This window comes from Mollisia scopiformis (genome assembly GCF_001500285.1).
Source record: "Mollisia scopiformis unplaced genomic scaffold LY89scaffold_14, whole genome shotgun sequence".
In the NCBI taxonomy this organism is placed as follows: Eukaryota; Fungi; Ascomycota; class Leotiomycetes; order Helotiales; family Mollisiaceae; genus Mollisia; species Mollisia scopiformis.
In genome coordinates, this window is record NW_017263594.1 from 422,678 (window position 1) to 446,051 (window position 23,374).

At 49.9% G+C, this 23,374-nt stretch overlaps 5 protein-coding genes across 5 annotated transcripts; 1 reads left to right on the forward strand and 4 right to left on the reverse strand.

Moving 5' to 3' along the window:
* Positions 1 to 2,316: 2,316 nt before the first annotated feature.
* On the reverse strand, positions 2,317 to 3,908 carry LY89DRAFT_94304 (diaminopropionate ammonia-lyase family protein). The gene has a single exon (XM_018223525.1). The coding sequence runs from the start codon at positions 3,604 to 3,606 to the stop codon at positions 2,452 to 2,454; it is 1,155 nt and encodes a 384-aa protein (XP_018070100.1). The 5' UTR covers positions 3,607 to 3,908; the 3' UTR covers positions 2,317 to 2,451.
* Positions 3,909 to 4,033: 125 nt separating this feature from the next.
* Positions 4,034 to 8,681, forward strand: LY89DRAFT_719461 (uncharacterized protein; the record flags this gene model as incomplete). The annotated part of the gene is made up of 4 exons (XM_018218496.1): positions 4,034 to 4,248; positions 4,499 to 6,759; positions 6,810 to 7,696; positions 7,747 to 8,681. Exons 1-4 carry the CDS (start codon positions 4,204 to 4,206, stop codon positions 8,679 to 8,681), a joined length of 4,128 nt encoding a protein of 1,375 aa, XP_018070101.1. The 5' UTR covers positions 4,034 to 4,203.
* A 919-nt stretch (positions 8,682 to 9,600) lies between these two features.
* LY89DRAFT_697823 (uncharacterized protein) lies at positions 9,601 to 12,400 on the reverse strand (the record flags this gene model as incomplete). The annotated part of the gene is made up of 4 exons (XM_018216932.1): positions 9,601 to 10,893; positions 10,945 to 11,153; positions 11,205 to 12,159; positions 12,278 to 12,400. The coding sequence occupies 4 exons, from the start codon at positions 12,398 to 12,400 to the stop codon at positions 9,601 to 9,603; spliced, it is 2,580 nt and encodes an 859-aa protein (XP_018070102.1).
* Positions 12,401 to 13,952: 1,552 nt separating this feature from the next.
* On the reverse strand, positions 13,953 to 16,192 carry LY89DRAFT_587791 (uncharacterized protein; the record flags this gene model as incomplete). The annotated part of the gene is made up of 2 exons (XM_018209448.1): positions 13,953 to 15,480; positions 15,534 to 16,192. The coding sequence occupies 2 exons, from the start codon at positions 16,190 to 16,192 to the stop codon at positions 13,953 to 13,955; spliced, it is 2,187 nt and encodes a 728-aa protein (XP_018070103.1).
* Positions 16,193 to 19,221: 3,029 nt separating this feature from the next.
* On the reverse strand, positions 19,222 to 20,771 carry LY89DRAFT_697825 (uncharacterized protein; the record flags this gene model as incomplete). Its single annotated transcript, XM_018216933.1, has 2 exons — positions 19,222 to 19,540; positions 19,591 to 20,771. The coding sequence occupies 2 exons, from the start codon at positions 20,769 to 20,771 to the stop codon at positions 19,222 to 19,224; spliced, it is 1,500 nt and encodes a 499-aa protein (XP_018070104.1).
* Between the last annotated feature and the right edge of the window lie 2,603 nt (positions 20,772 to 23,374).

Here is a 23,374-nt window from a genome sequence, read left to right on the forward strand (position 1 = left end):
CCCACCACTAAAGTTTGCAGCATGGGGCGCCGACGTCCAGGCGCAAATCAGGGGGTCTGGCAGACGAGCCCACCAGCAACGAGCGACCTCCACCCACTACGATCATCCTGTACCACATGCCATGCCATGCCATGCCATGCTACGGTGCGCCATGCCATCCGGCCTCTCCTCGACGACTGTACAGTTCAGTATTTCCTAGCCTCTGGCCTTCTTCAGGAACGGGCGTGGGCGTGCGTGTGTTCAGGGGTCTAGCCACACTATGTGACGATAGACCACCGATCGAGCCATTGGACCCGCAACGCTGAATAAAAAGTCTCAACGGGTGTCCATTCGGGGAATTAATGGGAAGGAATGCACTCTCTACTTAATGCACCACCTAGAAACCCCCTTGGACTAATACGTTGATCCCCTACTTTCTTTCTCCTGATTGAGCAATTACAGAACCTATCGAGGTATCACAATGATCACATCAAAGTTGTGACAGCACGAGAGGAGTATCACACACACGCACACACATCAATCACTCGTCACATTCGACCTTGGCTCTGGAGAAACAATCGGAAACAGAGTGTTCGAGCACCCACCTGTAAGATGTGGCCTGCTCTCATATATTGAAACGGAGACTTTTCGTGGCCTCTACCCTGCGTACCTGGACGAGACGGGACCTTTGACTCGTCGAATCGATACCCCTTTTCCTCACATCGACAGCTCTGAGGCAAAGTTAGTTAGTTCACTGCCCCAGCGTTCCGAGTAGACTATCCCGTCCTTCGTACATTGATCGAGCTTTTAGTTTTTCTATCCGACTACGAGTCCTGCACTGCTGATCTGTCAAGTCGACCCGCATCTGCAAGTCATTTTGGTGCGGTGTCTGACTGCTAAACCACGCTTCTTCAGCCTCAGGAGTAGACTGTCGCACTCCAAAAGTCAACATCGTCGCCCCATCGGAAAACCCTCAACTCTCCTATCTCTGCTTTGCTCTGTCCATGCTGCCCGCACTTTGATGTCCTGATCCGTGCTTCGAAGCTGGGGTCTCTTCCATGGCCCGGCTGTGCCCGCAAAGGATCATCAAACACAACCCATGAGGACCTTTCTCTCGTACTATGCGGCTGTGGCGGCGTAGCTTTTGACAAATATCACTCGAGCTCCTTGCCTCGCGAGTGCATATTCTTCAGCCATCGTCTGCATGCAACCTGCAACTCCTGCAGCGTACTGAAAGCACGTTTGCCACGCGATAAGAGCTTACCGAAGCTCAATCAGCAATCACGCTGTACAGATCTAAATTCAATCGAATGTTTGTCGGTTTTGGGGATATCGCAACGCATCATCAGTTGGAGTCTAGTCCCCAAAAAGCAACTTCACCTTACTTTTGCATGTTCCTTCAATCATGGCATCATCGCCCCATAATCTTATACTTTCAGCTTTTGATTTCTTTTTGAATGGCCAGCCTAGCCTGCGGGAGTCGCATCGTCGGCATTATCTAGAGTCAAGGCCTCGAAGCAAAAGCAAAGCTGTTCATGACCCGAAAGTACAATGTTGTCCACTTTCACTTCTCATCTGAACCAGTCAACACATCACTTCCACACCTTATTTGACTCTATGGTTCCATGCCCGCGTTGCTATCTTATCACGAGTTCTTGCGGTTTGTTCTCGGTGATCGAGTCAAAGCTCAATCCTCCCCGACCTGAAGTGTCTTAATGATGTTTCATGTCCACTTCGTCAACACAAAGCATGGACGAGCACGTTCATGGAAAAAGCTTGTTCTCTGGTATCAATCTGGTTTATTCTAGCTCCCAGTCCCAAGCTACCGGCTAAAGAAGTCCCGAATACTTGGTGTCACACAACCGGGGAGATCCTAGGTACTCTGTGGTTTGTGAACCATTTCCTGTTCCCAAAGGGTACATCATGATCGGCATAGTCTCCGTGTCTGCCGGGAACCGAAGAGGTTTCTAAAGTGTCGGGATGGAGAACGTGTGGATGGAGGTGTCACCATTCAGCCTTGTAATATACTTGAGGATGAACCGCGCTCAATCGATGTCTTCCAGCGTCAGACCATCAGCCGTCATTCTCTACCGAGTCTTGAAATGGAAAGCTTTGACGGATATGGGCAAGTGCTTGTACATAAGTAAGCACTTAAAAGTACGACTCGGTCTCGGTCAAGAAGTCCCGTCCGGCTGGCAATGAGGCTATAACCGCCACGACTGATACAGCCAACCAGAGCGTGTGCCGTGTTGCGTGCCGTTCCGTGTCTTTCATCCAGTCTCATAGAAATGAACTTCTGAGCATGGTGACACACCAGCTTTGTTTAATCTACGTCCAGAGCAGCATCCTTCACAATAATTGTGGCCAGAGCCGCAGTTCACCTGATGATCCGCAACATGCCATTGCATTTCTACCCCCACCAGCGTTGTTCTAACGCCTGACCACTAATCCTCAAATACCACACCTCTCTTTTTACGGTTCTGGTTGCGAGTTCGATCTCATCTCGTATCCTCTCCTTCCTTCTGTACAGAGGAGAACTACAACCGATTGTGGGCCGAGAGCAAGCTCCTCGCCACTTGAAAGAGACTCCAAAGCCGCCAAACTCGCAGCACCACAAGGTCCTGCATTAATACCGCAACTCTGGAGATTCTTGGTAGCGGTATCGACATCAGAGTCTTCAACCGCCACTGCAGCGCTGATGCCACTCTTCAACATCGGCCACCCAATAGCGGATAGTGTCCCACAGCACATGCCGGTACATATCGTATACTCAGTCTTAACACTAGTCATCTCACCAGCCTCTAAGCTTGCCTTTAGGCACGCAGCAGACTTCGGCTCCACTGCAATGACCATCGGCTTCGGAGACCTTGGGGTCCTCTGAAAATGCGTAACAACAGCTTGAGTCAAACTTCCAACTCCCACCGGCGTCACAACATGCGTAATTGTCCGTGTGCCAGTAATCTCCAGCACCTGTTCCTCCATCTCGTCAAACATAGTCTGATACCCCTCGACTATCCAGTTCGCGGTCTCATCGTCAACTGTCAACGCCGTATCACTGATCAACACTCCCTTCCCCTCAGCATGATTCTCAGCCGCTACCTTGGTAGCCAGAACTGTTTGATCATAATCCCCATCATAAACCACAACCTCCGCCCCTTCCCCTCTAATCTTAGAAATCGCCTCCTCATCAAGCAAACTCGGTACGTATATCCTCGCCCCAACCCCCAGATACCCCGCCATCCTCGCCACCGCGCGCCCATGATTCCCATCCGTAGCCGCAAACAACACGACACCCTCCGCCTTTGCAGCTTCCGCCAACCTCTGCAAAGACACAACATCCCCATTTTCTCTTAAACCAAGCCTCTCCCCCAGCGCCCGATACGTAGCCCACGACGCACCCAGGATCTTAAAAGCCGGCAGCCCCAACCGCTCTGTCTCGTCCTTAACCAAACACCATCTAATCCCTTGCCGCGCCGCTATCGCCGGCACCGAGACCAGGGGACTCGGTTTGTAGCCTGGGAGCGACTGATGGAACGCTCTCACGCCGGTATTGGGGCTCGGAAGTGTCTCCGGAGAAGAGGAAGAAGGAGGCCTGTAGAGCTGGTTTATGAAGATGCTGGATGGCATGATTGGGTACTAGGACGCTAACAAGTGAAGGTTGAGACGGTGTAAAGTGAACGGTTGGCTAGCAGAGACGCCTCAACACCACGTTGTTCACGCACGATGCTGGATTCTGATGAGGAGGCTAGGATCACCCTCGTCGCTCGTTGAGATGCCGCTCGCTGGGTGAAGGGGGGGAGAGAGAACAGATTTCGGGATTTCGAGGGGAGAAGTTTCAGTAATCATGAGATAATTGGGAGATACGTCATTGAAGCTTCACTTCTCTTCAAAACAATATATACCTATACCATCGAACGAATCTAGTCTCCTCGATTCCCAAAATCCCATTCTTCGGATATTCACCCCTCAATCACGTGCGTGCTCTTATCCCATACCTTACCGATGCAAGCGGGACCCGAATCGACCCCACCATTCCGTTTGCAGCCGGCTTTATCATCAACCCGGGCGGCTCAACTCCGTCATACATACATACATACAGATCTGATCGCAGATCATCCGTCTTAAAAAACCGTTTTTTAATATTCGAACAATATTTCAGCCTTCTAGTAATTTATTTCATATTTACTTTCTTCACTTTTTCACTTTCGATTCGGGTTGTGCAAGATGGGCGAACATGTGCAGGAGCGGGGCATCCGCATCGCTATCGATGTAAGTGATTGCTGTTGTTTGATAAGCTCGTCTCTGCCGCAATCGTCACGTATTTGCTTTTTTTTTCTTGCCTCTCTCTCCTTTTTGGTTGAGGCGGCGCGGGAGAAGGGGGGGGGGTGTTTTACTTTTCAGCTTTCTTCCAAGTTTCATATCCCGTCCTTTCTCTTTTCATCAAAAATTGCTTTGGTCTGGTGAAAGAAAGTGATATTTTGAGATGGGCATCGCATGGCATGGCTGACAACGACAAAAGCGCGGCGGCACCTTCACGGATTGCGTGGGCAACCCGGGCACCGGCCGCATGGAAGACGACGTGATCATCAAGCTGCTGTCTGAAGATCCGTCCAACTACGACGATGCGCCGCTCGAGGGCATCAGACGGCTGATGTCCCGGTTCCTGGGGAAGGAGATCCCGCGCGGGGAGGCGCTCGATACGTCTAAGATCGAGTCGATTCGCATGGGCACCACGGTGGCGACGAATGCGCTGCTTGAAAGAAAGGGGGAGAAGATCGCGATGGTGGTTACGAAGGGGTTTAAGGACTGCTTGAGTATTGGGAATCAGTCCCGGCCGAAGATCTTCGATCTGGCGATTCGGAAACCGGATGTTCTTTATGAGAGGGTGGTTGAGGTTGAAGAGAGAGTTACGCTGGAGGATTATGCTGAGGATCCGACGAGGACTGTTACTAAAGTCGCGGCTAAGGGAGACCAGAATGGTGATGCGGACCATGACTTAGTAAAAGGTCTTTCTGGGGAAGCAGTCCGCATCTTGCAGCGGCCGGAAGAAGAGACGATTCGGAAACAGTTGCAGGGAGTGCGTGATTCGGGTATTCAGAGTATAGCAGTATGCTTGATGCACGGCTACACGTTTCCCGACCATGAAGCCTTGGTTGGGCGGATAGCGCGAGAAATTGGATTTAAGCACGTCTCGTTGAGTCATGAGCTTATGCCCATGATCAAACTGATCCCAAGAGCTACTTCGGCATGTGCAGATGCATATCTCACGCCCGCGATCAAAAAGTACATTGCAGGATTCCAAAAGGGATTTGAAGGAGGCTTGGGAACAGAAAGTGTGAAGCATGAAAGAGGTGCGAAGGGAGCAAGATGCGAATTCATGCAAAGTGACGGAGGTCTAGTTGACGTGGATAAGTTCTCAGGTCTGAAAGCTATTCTCTCAGGTCCAGCTGGAGGTGTGGTGGGATATGCTCTCACGTCCTATGATCCCGAGACGAAAACTCCCGTCATCGGATTCGACATGGGTGGAACTTCCACTGACGTCTCAAGATACGGATCTGGAAGATATGAACATGTGTTCGAGACCACCACCGCTGGAGTCACGGTGCAGAGTCCACAGCTCGACATCAACACTGTTGCAGCCGGTGGTGGCTCACGGCTCTTCTTCCGCAACGGACTCTTCGTAGTCGGCCCAGAATCAGCAGGAGCACATCCAGGACCAGGCTGCTACCGTAAAGGCGGACCCGCCACCGTCACAGACGCAAACCTCTTCCTAGGGCGTCTCCTACCAGATTTCTTCCCCAAGATCTTCGGGAAGAACGAAGACGAAGGTCTCGACGTGGCAGCCAGCGAAAAGCTGCTCCAAGAACTCGCCTCGCAGATCAACAAAGAAGAAGGAAAAAACATGAGTGCGGACGAGGTTGCTTACGGGTTCCTGACGGTAGCGAACGAGACGATGACAAGACCCATCCGGTCGCTCACCGAAGCGAAGGGCCACGATACGTCGAAGCACCGCTTGGCGACGTTCGGGGGCGCAGGTGGACAGCACGCTGTGGCTATTGCGGAGAGTCTGGGGATACGACAGATTTTAGTGCACCGCTATTCGTCCGTGCTCTCTGCATACGGCATGGCACTAGCGGACGTCGTGGACGAGCGTCAAGAACCCGATTCTAAAGTGTGGGCTGACGAGGGCGAGGCGAAGGAATCGTTGAAAGGGAAGATTGAGGAGTTGAAGCAGAAGTCACGAGAGGCGTTGAAGGAACAGGGTTTTGACGATGGCTCGATTGTTTATGAGGAGTATCTCAATATGCGATATCGCGGAACGGAATCCGCGCTTATGGTGGTCAAGCCCGAAAAGGAAGATGTGGAAAAGGAGTATGACGGCGATGAATGGGCTTTTGGAAAAGCGTTCGTCAAGCAACATCAGCAAGAATTCGGGTTTACACTACCGGACCGGGACATTATTGTGGACGATGTCAGGGTTCGTGGAATTGGCAAGAGTTTCGAAGGGTTGGGCAAGACTGTTGACCAACAATTAAAAGAGCTCGAGCCAAAAGATGTGGAGTCCGGAAAGACAGAGTATGGTCGGTTGAAAGTCTACTTTGAAGGCGGACGACAAGATACGCCCATCTACAAGATTGAAGATCTTGCTGTTGGTGATAGAATTAAGGGGCCTGCAATTCTTGCAGACGGAACACAAACTATTGTGGTTACACCCGGGGCTACAGCTCTGATCATTGATACACATGTTGTCATCAATATCGGAGAGAAGGAACTCAATGAGTGAGTTCTGTGTTTCAAATCTTAAAGACAATTGCTGATATTATTTTTAGTGCTTCAAAGCATGATACCTCCGGAGATGTTGACCCGATCATGCTCAGCATCTTCGCTCACCGGTTTATGGCAATAGCAGAGCAAATGGGTAGAGCTCTTCAAAAGACGTCTGTCAGCACAAACGTAAAGGAACGACTCGATTACTCATGTGCGCTCTTCGACTCAACTGGCGGTCTAGTGGCAAATGCTCCTCATCTCCCGGTCCACCTAGGATCAATGTCAACTTGTGTAAAGCGACAAGCGGAGATATGGCGTGGAAAGCTAGTTAAAGGAGACGTGATTGTGTCAAATCACCCAGAATACGGCGGAACTCATCTTCCGGATATCACAGTCATCACACCAGCATTCAACGAAGCAGGAGACAAGATTCTCTTCTACGTAGCCTCAAGAGCTCATCATGCTGATATTGGCGGTATATTACCTGGCAGCATGCCACCTCATTCCCGAGAACTGTATCAAGAAGGAGCAGCAATCAAATCGGAGAAGTTAGTTAGCGCAGGACGATTCAACGAGGAAAGAATCACCGAACTCCTTCTCACAGAACCTGCAAAATACCAAGGTTGCAGCGGGACCAGATGTCTCGCAGACAACATCTCCGATCTAAAAGCCCAGATCTCGAGTAACATGAAAGGAATCAACCTGATCTCAACACTTATCGAAGAATACGGAGAAGAGGTAGTAAACTTCTACATGGTCAACATCCAAAACAACGCCGAGCTCAGCGTCCGAAACCTCCTAAAAGACGTCAGCAAGCGCTTCGAAGGCCAAGACCTCTCCGCCGTCGACTACATGGACGACGGGAGCCCCATCAAGCTAAAAATCACCATCGACGCCTCAAAAGGCGAAGCCATCTTCGACTTCGCCGGCACTGGCCCCGAAGTCTACGGTACGTCCTCATCCCTCCCCCCTTTTATCTCGCTTAACTAACCCTCACAGGAAACACAAACGCCCCCCAAGCCGTAACCTACTCCGCAATAATCTACTGTCTCCGCTCCCTAATCTCCCAAGACATCCCCCTAAACCAAGGCTGCCTAGCCCCCATCACGGTCCTCATCCCGCCGAAATCCTTCCTCTCCCCCTCCGACAAGGCCGCCGTGGTAGGAGGCAACGTGCTCACCTCCCAGCGCGTCACAGACGTCATCCTACTTGCCTTCCGCGCCTGCGCCGCCTCCCAGGGCGACTGCAACAACCTAACCTTCGGCTTCGGCGGCAACGCGTCCGGCGCGGCCGAGGTGAAGGGCTTCGGGTACTACGAGACGATTGCCGGCGGATCGGGGGCGGGCGCCAGCTGGGACGGGACGAGTGGGGTGCATACGCATATGACGAACACGCGGATCACGGACGCGGAAGTGTTCGAGCGTCGGTATCCCGTTCTCTTGCGCGAATTCTCGCTGCGTCCTGGGTCTGGCGGGAAGGGTAAGCATCGAGGAGGCGATGGCGTGGTGCGCGATATCGAGTTTCGCATCCCGGTGCAAGTCTCGATCCTCTCGGAGCGGCGCGTCTACCACCCGTACGGGCTCGCGGGCGGCGAGGACGGGGCGTGCGGGCTTAATATCTGGGTCCGGAAGGTCGAGACGTCGAATCCGGAACGGTCTGATCGGTTGTTTAATGGCGATAGCCAGAACAGCGTGAACGAGAACGGGAAGAGGGATATGGTTGATGAACCAGTCTACGAAGAACGCCGCATCAACCTCGGCGGCAAGAACACGGCTGCGATGCAAAAGGGCGAGCGGATCATCATCTGTACGCCGGGCGGCGGCGGGTGGGGACGTGTGGGGGAGGAGAGGAATGTTAGGGAGGCGGAGGATCCGAGGCGGGGGTGGAGGGGCGGGAGTTTTGCTAGTAGGGAGGAGATGGCTTTGCAGGCTTGATCTATCTTACTTCTGATTCCATGCAGGGTGGGAGGATAGACTAATAAGTCGATGAGGGAATGGGTGGCTGAGATGCTTTTTTGCTTGCGAAATACGAGATAATGAATTACATTAGAAAGAAGCATGGTTTTAGAATATAGCGTTGCATTTCAAATACAAATGGAATGATTTCTTGGTGTAAAGTGCTTTCAGTCACTTATAAAGAAGCTATTGTTGCTCCCTTGCAAATTGAAGCAATGATACTGACCTCTCAATGCACTCAACATAAATGGTACTTATTTGTGAACACAACTATGGTTGAGACGCTATTGTTAATTAAGATGGTCCAGAGCAAATAGATTACTGTCCTGGCAGAACAATCATCACTTCTTTGGTTCTGGCATCAAATTCCAATAACACCTCCAGTCTACAGTCTGCTTCAAAAACAACCCTACATGCAGCTTTCACAACCAGTCACGTATCACACATTCAAAGACCCAAAATTCATTCATGTAATTTCACTGCTTGCTACCAAACAAACCCGAAGCATGGATAGAGAAGAGATCCTCATCGTGACCGATGTTTGTTTGTTGTTCGTTGAGTATTTCGTATTTTCCTTTTCGTGTGACTTTTTTGCCTTCGTACCCCTAACCCTCATACAAGAGCAGAGATCCGTAAGTAAAATGCCAACGTCGTGAAAAGTGAGTGATTCGCAAGTAACGCGAACCTCGTAGCCAAAAGAGCGAGAGAGATAGATAAGGACCCAGGCAATTACACACATGCAAGAAAAGACGAGCAGACCACTAAAAAAGAAAATGAGATCATCCGTAAACCCCTGGCACCATCCATATCCGCTACCCAGAGTTTCGTTTGACAATCTTACGCCTCCGTTCCGATTCCTTCATCCTATATTCCTTTAGATGCCGTGATATGAGGCGATTTACTTCTTGGGAACCTTGTCTTGCTCAGCAAGATATTCCTCATCACTTGCATCAAGGATATCGTATTCCTCATCGGTCATGAACCCGTCATCTGTCTCAGAGTCCTCGAGAGTCTCTCCGTTGAACTCCTCGAATTCCTCCTCGTCTTGAGGAATCTCACGCTCGGGCTCAGCAATTTCAATCTCTTCATGGATACTGGAGGCTGGGGACTCCTTCTCCAATTTGGGGAAGATCATTTGGCTACCCTCGGTCTCGACCTTAAGCTCAGGAGTCTCCTCCTTTGGCTGTTCCTTGACAATCGGTGTAGGCTCCTTGACGTTGACATCACACCAGAGTCTGTGACCGAACTTCTCGCCATCTGGGCCAGTGAGGCGCCAGTATGAGATGAAGTTACCAGCACGTCCTGGTGTTCTCATCAAGACAGTGAAACCAGCCTCCTGACCAGGAGCAACCTCAGTATAGCAGGTAGTGCTCTCAGCAGCAGAGACGAGCTCGTGAACACTAGCCGGGTGTTCGGGATCAACAGCACACATGTTGTCACCACCGACAAACTTGACAGTGCATCCAGCAGGCCATGAGGTCTTGCCGCCGTTGCGGAGGTACCAAGTCTGTTCGAAGACACAGTTTGGTGGAAGGGTGGAACCATCAGCAATGAGATCACGGACAAAGTGAGCAACCAACTCCTCCTTGACAGCTGCAGCAGGAAGCTCATTGGCCTCCTCGGACTGGGACTCTGGTACCTTCTCAGCCTCAACTTCTTCAGCCTTTACAGGTTCAGTGGGTTGCAAGTCAGCAACTGTCTGAACCTGGGTAGCAGCATTGGTGGATTGAGCTGGTGTGGTCTCGGTAGCCTTGTGTGTAGTACGGCCACGACGGTCGCCCATGACTGGCATACGTTGACCATCCTCATGATCACCGAGTGTTGTGACGCTGACGTTGCGGACAGGGGTCTTGAACTTAATAAGAGGGTGTGTCTTGTTGTGTGGGTTGGATGGGCTAGCCTCGCAGCTGGCACAGAAGTCGGTATCATGGCAAACTGCACACTTGTATCGGTCACCCTTGATATAAGATTGGGTTCCGTTAGCATTATTGCAAAGAGGACCGTCGCAGTAGATGCCATGGTGACGAGCCTTGGTGGCATAAGATCTTGACAATGCTGCAAGGTCGTGGAGAGGTTCATAGATAGGCACAAAGCGGTGACCTGCGTGAATGAAGCTAGCATTGGGCTGGCAGGCTGAGCAGAAGTCCCAGTCTGGGCAGTCAAGGCACTTGTGTCGAACACCATAGATGTACTAAAAGCAATGTTAGCAAGAGAAATATAAAGAAGATGTTATGAGTCGTACCTTGTCACAGCCATCACAGATAGCATTGTGTCCAACGTTACGACCAGGAGCGAGAAGAGTCTCGGCAACGATGTTGAGGCGAGTATCCTCAACGGCTGGCTCGAAAGCATGCTTGGGGTGGTGGCCATGCTCCATACCGACATGGCAAGGGATGCACAAATCGTAATCTGGGCATGTAGTGCAAGTAACAAAGTTCTCCTCCGTGAGTTCTGTTGTCATGTTAGCAAACAATAGCGTCTCATGCGGGTGAGATGACATACCCTGAATGCAGGAGTTGCAAGTACGGGTAGCAACTGGAACTTGCAGAGCCTCGGAGAAATCAATCTTGGCAGACTTCACCTTAGGAGGCATGGTCTCCGTGGTGCTGTTGATGACCTTTCCATCCTTCACAATACGCTTAAGAAGCCAATGATCCTCACCCTGGCAGGTGACACCATCATCAACACAGGCCTGGCAGAGATCGAAATCTCCATCCTCGCATGTACTGCAGTGGAAATGAACATCGGGGATAGATCTGTCGCAGTTGTTGCAATAGACGGTGAAGACACTGACAGTCTCGGTAGTGGCTGGGCGGGTTCGGCGTTCACTGGACAAGGACGCAAGCTCTGCGAACCACTTGTCACGAGCAGCAGTACCACGAGTGACTGGAATCTCAGTGCTCGAGCAGGTGTTCATTCTAGGAGCTTCCTTGTGGTGGTACATGCTTGACATGTTGTTGATAAAGCTTCCTGGCGGAGCACAGCAAGAAGAGTTGACGACGGGAGGTGGGTATGGGAAGACAGGTGCCGCAGATGCAGGCGAGAAGGAAGAACGACAGCCGTTGATGAGCAAGTCTTCAAATCCGCGTTGAAGTTCTGCTACAGAACCTGGGAAGGTTGCCTTCTCGGAATAGTCAATGGGAGAGGAGACTTGTGGAGCTGCGGGTGTAGGTTCAACGAGAGTCTCCACAATGGATTGACGTTCGACGATTGGGCTGACTGGGGCAGCTTCTTGCTCTTGCTCTTCGTCCTCGACAGTAGCAGGCTTGGGTGTAACAGGTTCCTTGTCCTTGACAGTTACCTTAAGACGGAGCTTTAGCTTGGCCTTCGCAGCACGATAGAGTTGCTTGTAGACGGAGGTGTTATTCGAGTCGAGAACGATGAATGACGCAGCGGAATCAGAATATCGCTCGAAGATAGCCTCGCTGGAACGTGGGATGGAGAGGAGGAATCGGAGCTGAGCGCAAAATAAATATTAGCAATGTTCATTCAATACAATCCCAGGAACATCTTGTGATGATCGTGAAGACATCAGGCTGGGGAGCCTCATCAGGAGCTTGTGACACCATACATACCTTATCGGGGAGGGTGCTGGCGTTCAAGTCCTTGAGGGGGAGCTTGAATCGGCGGTTTGCGCCATCGATGTTGATCTTGAGGGTGACGAGAGTGTCTGCGTTCGTCGCAGAAGTAGACGCCATGTCTGCTATAATCAAGGCTGAGCTGCGTCAGTTAATGAGCTCAAGCGGCGGTGACGGCAGCGTTTCAGAAAGGCAAGACGAACAGTGAGCAGATCGGATCTTAATACCTTCAAAGGCACAAAGAATAATTGTATGGGTGACCAGGTAAGATCCTGATGTTGAGTTGATCTTGGTGTTGATGGGAAGAAGGAAGGAAGGAGGAGGTCGGAGGGAAAGAGGGGAGGAGTTGCCTGCGAGCTTGATGACCGAAGCACGCCTGGGCCAGGTGCCGCTAACCTGATAAGCTCGCCTGCCTGCCTAATCCGCAGAACGACTGATCAACTTCGAGAAGAGCCTGGAAGGATGAACAAGAGAGGCAAAATCAAGACAAATAATGAATGTGATTGATCTATGAGACTTCTTGAATAAGTTGAGAGGTTTCTTTGAGGTTGTTCTTTTTTCCTTTCGTTGAAAATGATGTTGGTTCGAGTTGAGGGAGCTGACGCAAGGAGGGTGCTGATGTCGTATGGTTGCGCCTCGGGATAAGACCTCCGAGTCACGCGGGAGCTCTTTCACAAACGTGAATGGCATTCACAAGAGGCTCTCAAATTTTTAATTATTCTCATTTCTCCAATGTCCTAGTTCTGGTGGCCAATTCATAGCTCCAAGTGCCTTCCTCTCATCCTCATCCTACACTCTTATAGTTGAAACAACCGTAACGCCCGTAAGGCGGCAATATAAAACCCGAGACGAGGTCCAGCTGCTTGAAAGTCACGAGTAGGTAGGATTGGGACAACCATGACACATGATAGGCGGATGACCGCCAGAATTTCATCGATTTCAAAGCCTACCTCGCACGATGTTCAGTGAAAGATTTTATGTTGAATTGATCAGGAAGGTAATCCGTCAAGTCATGCCGACATCGGTTTTTACCAGTTGGCCACCACTTTTGAACGTCTTACGGAAGGGCGTTGCCTGATACCCGCCCCAAAGTCCTCACCGACCCCAAGTTGGTATCTCAGCCTCCTACGCAGATTTGTCGTATGTTCGCCCTCACAAGGCAGAGACTTACTGACGAATGTCTCAAGTCAAGCACAGACCAGGGATCTCGTATCTTAACCAATGTCATCCACTGAATTGTTCCTGTTAACTACTACACTACCACTACTACCTAACTCTACTTGCTACCACACCCAAAGCCAACGTCGGGTCGAGAGGAATGCATCAGAGAAATCTTTCTTAAACAAACAATGATGAAGAATACCATCATGCAACCGCCACAGATACTAAAATTGCATCCAGCTGAAAAGCCTGTAGCTGAATGCATGACCCGAGACCAGTCGCAGCTCGCCAATGATACCCCAATATGACAACAAAGAGTGTCAGGGCAAACCCGAGAGGACAACCAAAACAGAATCTTCTCTCGAAGATGATCGACAATAACAGTTATCTTTTCGCAGAGAAACGGTAACGGAGGAAAAATAAGCAACGCTTCGCACAATGAAACCCATCATGGCCCAGATAATATCGCTGAAAGCATTAAAGAGAATATAACAATCGCTGGGAAGGACATCTACTGTTGGTAGTAGACCACACCTTGGGGTGCCTGTGGATAGTAGAAACCATCAGGAGAAGGTGTCATCATGCCGCCCATCCCAACAACTCCACCAACTTGCTGCATCGGGTATGACGGGGGAGGTTGGTACGATGGGAAAGTAGCAACAGGAGGAATTTGTGCCGCGTCGTAATAGTAAACCATGCCGTTGACTTCTTGTGCCACCAAGTTCTGAGGAACGCCTTGGGAATTGTTGTTGTCTGTCTGTTGTGCTCCTTGAGGGTATGATGGCGGTGGTTGTTGCTGCTGTTGCTGGGTTTGCGGCGGCATAAACGGCGGAGGCGCTCCACCTGGCGGTGCCATGGATGGATTAAACGTTTGTGGATAGTAGTATCCTTGGGGTTGTGGCATTACATGGAATTGCTGAGGATAGAAGTTTTGTGGTGCTTGTTGATACGGGTTTGGTTGGAAGGGTTGAGCATGTATAGCTCTTTCTGGAATTTGTGATAGTGGAGTACCAGTTGAAGCCTGACTCGGATAAGACGGGTTTCGTGAATGTAGCATAGCATCATGCTGATAATTATTACCATTGACCTGTAGAGGCACCTGTTGGTGGAATGGTTGCTGAGATTGTTGTTGAGGTGGATTGAATGATAAGGTCGCAGGTGACTCGATGTCTGCAACTGACACTGCTTTTTGAGGTCGGGGTTGATGCATAGGAATAGGGTTGGGCCTATTTTCACGAAACGTAGGCTTCTGAGGCAATGGATAAGTCTGTGGTCGAGGTAGGTCATCGATCGAATTCGATGCCTGTGGGGAGCCATTTGAATATACCGCTTCAGCACTCTGCAACTGGGGTGGCTGGACCGATTGGCTTGAGGGTGGTAATTTGACAACTGGGACTGGTCTTGTTGAATCCAATGCCGCTTGTTGACGGGACATGGTCGATCCAGTTGGTGAGACTATGCTCTCTCTGTTGACCTCACGAGCAAGTGATGAGCGGCGGCTCATAGCAACACTAGGACTGTATGCACTGCCGAACATACTGCCACCGAACACACTAGTTCTTCTAGAGTATCCTCCCACGGAACCAAAAACCGATCTTCCTCTGCCACGACCGCCGAAACCCTGTTGATTCGGTCTCATGGCTCTCGGTATAAATATGAAGGACCTGTCGACAGCAGGGAATATATAGCGTGGCGGATGGTTCGGAAGAGAAATTCGGACAGGTTTATCTCGGCGCAAAGGAGGACGGTGGTCTGGTAGACGAGTGTATTGCTTCCACGGAATTCCAGGAAACACAATAGGCTCCTTCATCGTCGATAACAAGACCCGTACTTGCACATTGCCGACATGCTTTGTGACCGAGAGAGCTCGATTTACAGGTGCAGCTTCAGAAGAGCTAATAGGAACTCGAGAAGGGATATGGGAGGCGCCGTTGGGGTAATTAGGGGCCTGGAGGTTTCGAGGGCTAGGCTCACTGATGACTTCGTGCATATCGTGTGTCCAGGGAGCATCGGTAGGTTCGAAAGACTGTGGCATTTGACTATAAATCATTAGCAACAGGTCGCTGGGATATAGTAAGTGAGGGTAGCATACTTAAATGGTGCAAATGGACCACCAATGCCTGGTCTTCCCCGACCTCTACCTCTGCCGAAGGGCCGGAATCCATTTGCAGCAGGACCAGAGTGACGATGATCATGCATGAAGAATGCTCCTCTATTAGGTACAAATGCTGGGTCGGCGTCTCGCTTCTTCTTATATTCCTCGTGTTCTCTTCGGCGGCGCTCGTGGGGAAGTTCCTGTGGCCGGTCCATCTGCGCCGTTGAGTTCACCACGGCTGGTGATGGTACCAGAATCTCTTCGTCCTCACGCATATCCTCGTAATTAACTTCCTCGACAGATCCATTCTGATCCGATAGCTTGAGGCCATTCAGCATCAAATCCATATCAGTAGTACCATTCGTGAGCGGCTTCTTTGTTGAGTCCGCAACGCCGTTCGTCGATGACTGCTTGACATCTCTGACTTGTCTCTGGGCATTTCCGTTGAGCTTCGATAGCTCGGGAGAGTCAGTAGGAGCAGCTCCAATTGTGCTGACCTCGTCCCCTTCATGTGCGTCATCCTCCTCACTTATTAACGACCCCTCACTGCCAGAATCATCATCCAGGTCTCCGAGGTCAGGACCTCCTTCCTCATCGCCTTCGTCCTCAACCCGTCTTCGAATCGCAGCTGGATCCTTCCTGCGTCGGTGAACCATCTTGAGGAAGTGTATAGGCTGTCGATCGAGATGCGACGGGCTGGCGGGCGAGCGTTGAGGATGGATGGGCAATCTTTCCAGGTTCGTGACAGATCATGCGGTGGCGTTCTCGAACGGATTTGTACCGCCCGCGGCAATAAATGTGTATATGCGACAATCTCTATCTTGGTGAATGTTGAGCAGTCTGAATGGGTGATACCTGCAGCCCGATGAGCAAGGTCGAGAAGGGGAAGAGAAAGGTTGTAAATTTGAGAGGCTGAAGGCCGTGAACTTTGGAGAACTTCTGGCAACCCTGTCGCGCCTTCTTCGACTAACCGCAAGCGACGAAGACTCCGGGGTATGAGGGAATGTGTTGACACCGGGGATATTATTTTTGTGAATCTCCCGTATATATATGAGCAATTTATAAAAGACCTGATCTGTATGTTCAATTCACTTATTATTATCGCCCTTCATTTTCTCAATTTGCACAAACCGGGTGCTACCTGACTAAGCTGCTACCTACCTACCTAGGTATATGTTGCTCCTCAAGCTGTGACGACAAAGCAGAACTCTATTTCATGGAACAAGAGGAGCCAAATTTCAATTTATGCCCCGCACAAATGTTCCTCATTGATTTCTGGTATCTTCCTCTTATCTCGCAAGTTTTCAGCCATATTCTAAGTCATAAATGTCTTGTTGTTTTGCTTTTTGTTGCGTCACGTGATTTGTATGCAAGATGTATATGCAAGAGACGTGGACTCTTTGCAAGCTGCATGGCAATTCCAATCCGCTGATAACAAAGAAGTGAAGCCAGGACTTTGTATACTCAGGTCAGAGCTGTTTGTTTTCTTGCAGTCCCAACACCTGTCCGTGGCTGTCTTTCAGGATACATTTCATGCCCCATTCTTGCGACTTTTACCCATGCAATGTCGCGAACCCATTTCAACGCGTTTTGATTCTCTTGAATAGCCTCCTTTTCGTGCCAGCTGTGGAGCCAACCGCCATGGATGATGCTGCTCCATGACACCGCTTCTCAGGTCCCACTTTCCAGCCTCATAAGCTTCTCCTGATGGTACATTGCATTTACCACAAGTCCACTTTGACACTCTGCTTTGCTGCTTATACGCTTGTCAAGCAATAACAACATCGCATTGGAAGAAACAATTGGACGATATACCATGTCAACATTCCAAGCTAAACTTGAAGTGTAAAGGGCATTGGCATCCAGTTCGCTGGAACGCATCTGCAGTTGGCGAACCCGCGGTAGGTGTGCTGGCAATCAACAGCGCGTGATGGGATGACTTGTTCTGCCTTACCTTGCCTTGCAGCGGGATCTCGGATTGTGGATCTGATTACAAGATCAGGTATACTTACGCTGAATGTTTGTTTCTCCAAATCGTTGTCCAGTAGATGCCGGGATTCGTCTCATTTGATGACCGAGTCTCAGGTACTAGCCGAATGAGCTCAATTCCACCTCCTCGTCGAGCAGCTGTGATAGAGCTAGTTGGGAACCTGTGGAAACCACGGCCATTCAATTTTAATAATCTGTCCTCGGACTTATTCTACTTCCTCTCCAACCTGGAAGTTCTGGGTCCGAAATCAGAGGCGTCAAAGATTAAGCCTTGATAGAATTTTAGTACTGTTCAGACACATTTCGCGCAGAAAAAGGGTCAGAGGAAAGTTGCAAGTACAGTCGAAGCCGGCCCACATTCGAATCTACAATCACAATTTTTCCACTCAAACACTTACCAATACAACCAACGGCACATAGCCAACTAAGCATTCTTGATCCACATCACACCTCCAACAACCACAAAGCAACTCTATGACAAGTACTCCACAACCATTCAAGCTACTCTTTCAAAGTCCTCCATTAGATCCCTTGTTACACATCGTCTCGCACAGCAACAATGGCAGGCAGTGGTTGCTATACAAACCTGCATGACGGATGAGAGTCGAGCTAATCTATTGTAACCCCTATAAGACTTTTAGAAGCTAGGCTTCACTTCTTGGCTCAACAGAATCTTTTCCCTCTCATTCCTCCCACAAGTGTATTACCTCACCGAAGTCGAACTTCGCGAGCACCTATTCCAGCCATGGAAGATGAGAGTCAACGAGAGACTTGATTATCTCGTAAACCCAGGGATCTATCTGGTCGGGATGCTGAATAAAGGGATTGGTCTGGTTCGAGGGACAGAGGGAGGAAATCAAATCCAGAAATATGGATAGGAGGTTCCTGAGCATATTAGTGGGCTTACCATGAGTTCGGACTACTCATTTGTGAGTGAAACTTGGTGCCAGTTCCCTTATGTAAAACCCAAGCTCTTCAACTATTTTAATAGAGGAGCAGAAAGTTAAGCAGCCACAACTTAGAGACGAACACATATATCAAACGGCACACTTTCATTCAAATATTTAATCTCACTGCATTGTTGCCTGGTCTTCGCTGCCTCTACGGACGATCGGTAATACACACCCCCAATCATGAATACCAACCCCGAATTCGTTCGTCGTTCGTTCATTTCGACCCATCCCTCCTCAAACGCCAGTCCAGCCCAGCCAGCCAGCGAAAGAAGGCAACAAACAGCAACACAAGCAAAAATAAGCAACCCTTTCAAACCCCAGCGCCAGTTTCCATGATGAAGACCTCAATGCGTGTACTTGAGTCTCGAATATGTACAAGGACGCGAATAGTAAAAAAAAGAGGCAAGAACCCGGGCCAAGCTGCAAATGCAAAGGAGAAAGCAGCAAAAGGTCGAGATGCAAGCAAGAAAGGAATGACTAATCTACAGTGTGTATAAGGTTTGCTGGCCGACGACGTTTTCCGGAACGCCAGTACGTATATTTTGTCGTAGCACAATCCAGGTATAGCTGAACGAAATTCAACCATTTAAAAGGTGCTCAAGATCCAAGGCTGTGAACTCCAGCCATGAGTCGAAGGGAGCGTGATGACCATTCACCACGCTTCCCTTATGTATTCCTCTCAAAACTTTTTTCCACTTCAAATCTTCCTACTAATCGTACATATCTGAAGAAGAGAAGGCGTATTATGAGTATCGTCGTTGCATATTCTGACCAGCTATGACCTGCTGTTGTTGCTGTGCATTCATAGCCATGCCATAAGGATTCATCTGTCCTTGGTAACTCTCTAGCATTTGATGCATGCCTATACCGGAAATGCCTTGCTGTGCGGAGACAGGACAGTCCTTGTGGGCCATGAGAATTGTCTTGAGGTTGACGATTTCCTCACGTAAAGCGGATAGTTGAGCGTTGAGATTGTCATTCTCTTGCGTGTATATCTCAACCTTCTGTTGCAAGTTGGCGAGCCATTGCTTCTTACGTTGTCTGCACTTAAGAGCAGCAACCCTATGAAAGTATTAGAACATATAAGAGTGTGTAGCATCAGAATTTTTTACCTATTACGTTCGAGAAAGTTCTTTCTCTTCTCCTCATCGGTCATCTTCTTACCATTGGCATGATATTCGTCACCTTTGTTCTCTTCTTGTTCGTCATCGGAGGGCGGCTCCATACTCATAGAGTTGCCATTATTAGCTTTCGACTTCTTATTAGCAGGAGCCTTTGCCGCGGGCGCCTCATTAGCTTTTCGTCGACCGTTGACTGGAGTTGTTTCGTGGGTAGAGTTTCTCTTCCCCTTGCCACGCGTGTTTGGTCTACTCTGTTGATCATTCTCATCAGAGAAACCACTCATCTCACTGGCACCACGACCAGATGTAGTGCTGATGGATCCACCATTTCGGTTGGCCATATTCGGAGATGTTTCTGATGATTGACCGCCCATCTGGATGGTTTGGGGATGAGCATGAACTGGCATCTGTTGTGCCATCGTGTAATGATTGGTAGGTTGAGGTCCGTTACGAGCTTGAGCGAGCAAGTATAGACCGTTAGCGGCGTCGTTGGCCTCGTGTTGATCAAATTGACCTTGCATAGGAGGTTTCACTTCCAACCCATTGGCAATGTCCTGAGGTTGAGAAGTAATGTTGGGTTGTGTTTGGATAGTTTCTCTCTTCTGTGCCGCAGCTGCGTTCATAGCAGTGCGGTGGAAGTCTAGTGTAGTGGGTGTAGCGCCACCGGAAGCGAGTGAGTTAAAGAGAGCTTGCGAGTTAGGAGATGGCTCTGGGAACATAGAACCACCTCCACCAGGTGTCAATCCAGAGCGCAAACCAGATTCGTTAGGTGTAGGGAACCCGCCTCGCAGGTGGTGCCCGTCGCTGAAGTAGTCCTCCTTTTGAGGACCCGACAGCATCGCAGGACTTAGAGGACCCGATCGCAGGCCTCCCCAGAAGTTAGGTGTAGTTCCTGACCCCAATATGCCAGCCGGCGAAGTCAGCGCAGCCACGGACGGTAGCTTAGTACCACCAGGTGTCTGAACTTGTCCACCATTCGAGGCACCGCCACCAAAAGAAAACTCGAAGGGGTTGGTTTCGTGAGAGAGACCGTGGTTTCCTGAAAAGTAATCGGGAGTATTCGACACTTGCGGCGCAGGTCGAGGAGGAGGAGCAAGTGGCTCAGCATTCGTGGAGTCTGCCTTCACAGCGTCGTCGGACTTCGAGTCGCCATCTATTGTTGTTGATCTCATGTTAGCGCTTGATGTCTTGGTCGTCGTCGCAACGATGCCACGATGGAAGGAGCGAAACCAGCCACATGCCAGTTCCCGCCCGGTGTGAATAACAGAAGCAGATGAGACATTGATTGATTACTTACCGTGGGCTTTTGGAGATTCAGCATTGGGTTGCACAGGGGACTTGCTGTCGCCCTTCTTGGTGGTGTCTCTTGGAGAGTTGCCCATGATTGAGTTCGACTCAGGTCAGAGGGGTAATGGGGTGGAAGGTGTCGCAGTATGACGATGGAGTGATATCAGATCTGCAAATGATATGGCTTGGAAGGGCCTCAGGCGTTCGAGGACTTGTGTGTGTGCTTGTGGAAAGAAGGTTGAAAGGGGAGTGCAGAGTGACGTCGAGGGAGTATGACGTGTTTGGATTTGGAAGCGAAAGTTATGGTTAGGGTGAGGTGAAGGGAAGCAAGCAAGCAAGCAAGCCTCGTTCTTTTTCTCCTGCACTGTTTTCGCGAACACCACCACTTTTCGAGTGAGTGAATGAATGCGACCTCGCAACGGCAGCGAAAGTGAGTGAATGATCGTCCGATGAAGATTATTATTTCGAGCGGCCAGAAATGACAGGTTGGAGGAAAGATGCGAACCAGTGGTGGGTGAGGAAAGGGAGAGAGAGGCTAATTGTTCGTTGTGGACGCAGAGAATAGACGGAGCAGAATTGCGTGCGCAACGCAAGAAAGGGCAGTCAGTCAGTGGCCAGCCGCCCTGCAACCCCTGAACACTCTCTGTCTTTTCTCGAGGACACACTCGAATTGCTACTGCGACGACGACAGTAGTGATGGCAATCAGGCAAGGTACAGTATCAACGAGCACAATGACATCAAAGGGATGCGGCTCGACAAATACTCTCGAGGGGCCTGAAGATGGTCGAGTTCGAGTTGTGCAAGCGGTCGAAAAGTGACGTCGGAGACTTTGTGCCAAAAAACCACGGTCGCGAAGAACGACGACGGCGTCCCAGCAACCAGCCCTCGCAGGAACGCTGCACTCTTCCAACGAATGCACCAATTAATGGATCGCGGGTCCTGGGATTCAGGTCGAGATAGAGTATCGGCTTTCGTGCGGCTCTGCTCAGCGTGTCTTGGTGGCAGATCGTTCTTGATGCAATACTGGCAATGGGATTTGGGTGAGAGATGGAGGAAGTCCTTGGAAATGACCTCAGGATGACGCAGGACGCACAGAAAGCCTTTTCTCAAGCCCTGGCTCCATTTCACACGCTATGCCTGATTTGGCAGGACGGGGCTGGAGTGGGGCACACCGCTCGGCTACCTCCAATCAATTGCCCGCATTAGCATTCACCACACGCCATTCGAGTCTAGAGCGTGATTAGCGTGCTCTCCACGATTAGAAATGCACCAAGTTGCCTCCTCCGTCGCCTCATCGGACTCTTGGTGAGACGAGACTTTCTTCTAGAACCCTTTTGACAACACTTGGCCATCGCATGTACACCGATTAATGATCCAGACCGCTTTTCTCATCAGGACTTCTCTCACCATCACCGCATTCTTGCACAATAAACTCCTCAGAGACACATAGATAGATAACGAGAAAGGATCATCCCTCGTTCGGCCTCTCCAATCAATCGGCAGTTCGTGCCGTAAACAAGCTGGCGCGGCCCCCTTTTTTGCCTGTCAAAAATAAGCGACCACACGACCAGAAACCGGGTAAGACATTGGTCTAGATGAGGGGTGGACTGTGGAAAGGTTCAAAAGTTTTGGTATTTGTCCAGAGACAAGCAGCTCGAGACTGGTCTTTGCCATGAGGACACTTTCAAGGATTCTGGCTGCATAGTAACATGGCATCAATGCTAGATGCATTCCATCCGTTCGAGAGACATACTCATAACCCCCGAATTTGAACTGTAGAGGATTGCGATTCAGAGACGACGGGATGACGTTGGGAATCTATGCAGTCGAAGTTGAACTAAAGAATCTCTGCAGATGAGGGACCCTGACACTGATAATCAGAATCCAACTACCTGAATCCAGAACTATGGAAACCTCCACAGATTTGATTTGAATCTTCATTCAAGCTCGACCAAAATCCTGCTTCTCTGCTACCCCAACTCCCGTCTCTTCCGGATGTGGAATTACTTGATATTCATGAGCCAACCACATCCAACCCAAAGAAGCAACGACCGAATTATCTTTACATGTACAGTACAGCCTGAGATGCTTCATTCACATACACAGAAGCCTCTCAACTTAGAAAAAAAGATTTACCCACTTGACAGCGGACTACCCCAGATTTGATGTTTTCTGGTAAACTAAGGAGTGATACTAGTTGCTAGGCACTAGTTGCTACGGACCAGCTTGAGTCTATATCAAGCAACTTTAACCTGACGCATCCCATTGCTTTGAGTTTACTATGAATTACATCATGGTTGTACTTTATTATCTTTTAGTCGAGTTGTACTATCGTATTTTTGGTGTCTTCTGATTTTTGAGCGGGGCTTTGAGGATAGCTAGTTGCTTCTCTACATGTCCAAGTGTGTTGTTTCTTTCTCTGATTTGGATGTTCAGCTATTCATGACACGTTGTTGAGGTCTAAAGATTGCTTCGAGATTCACCTTG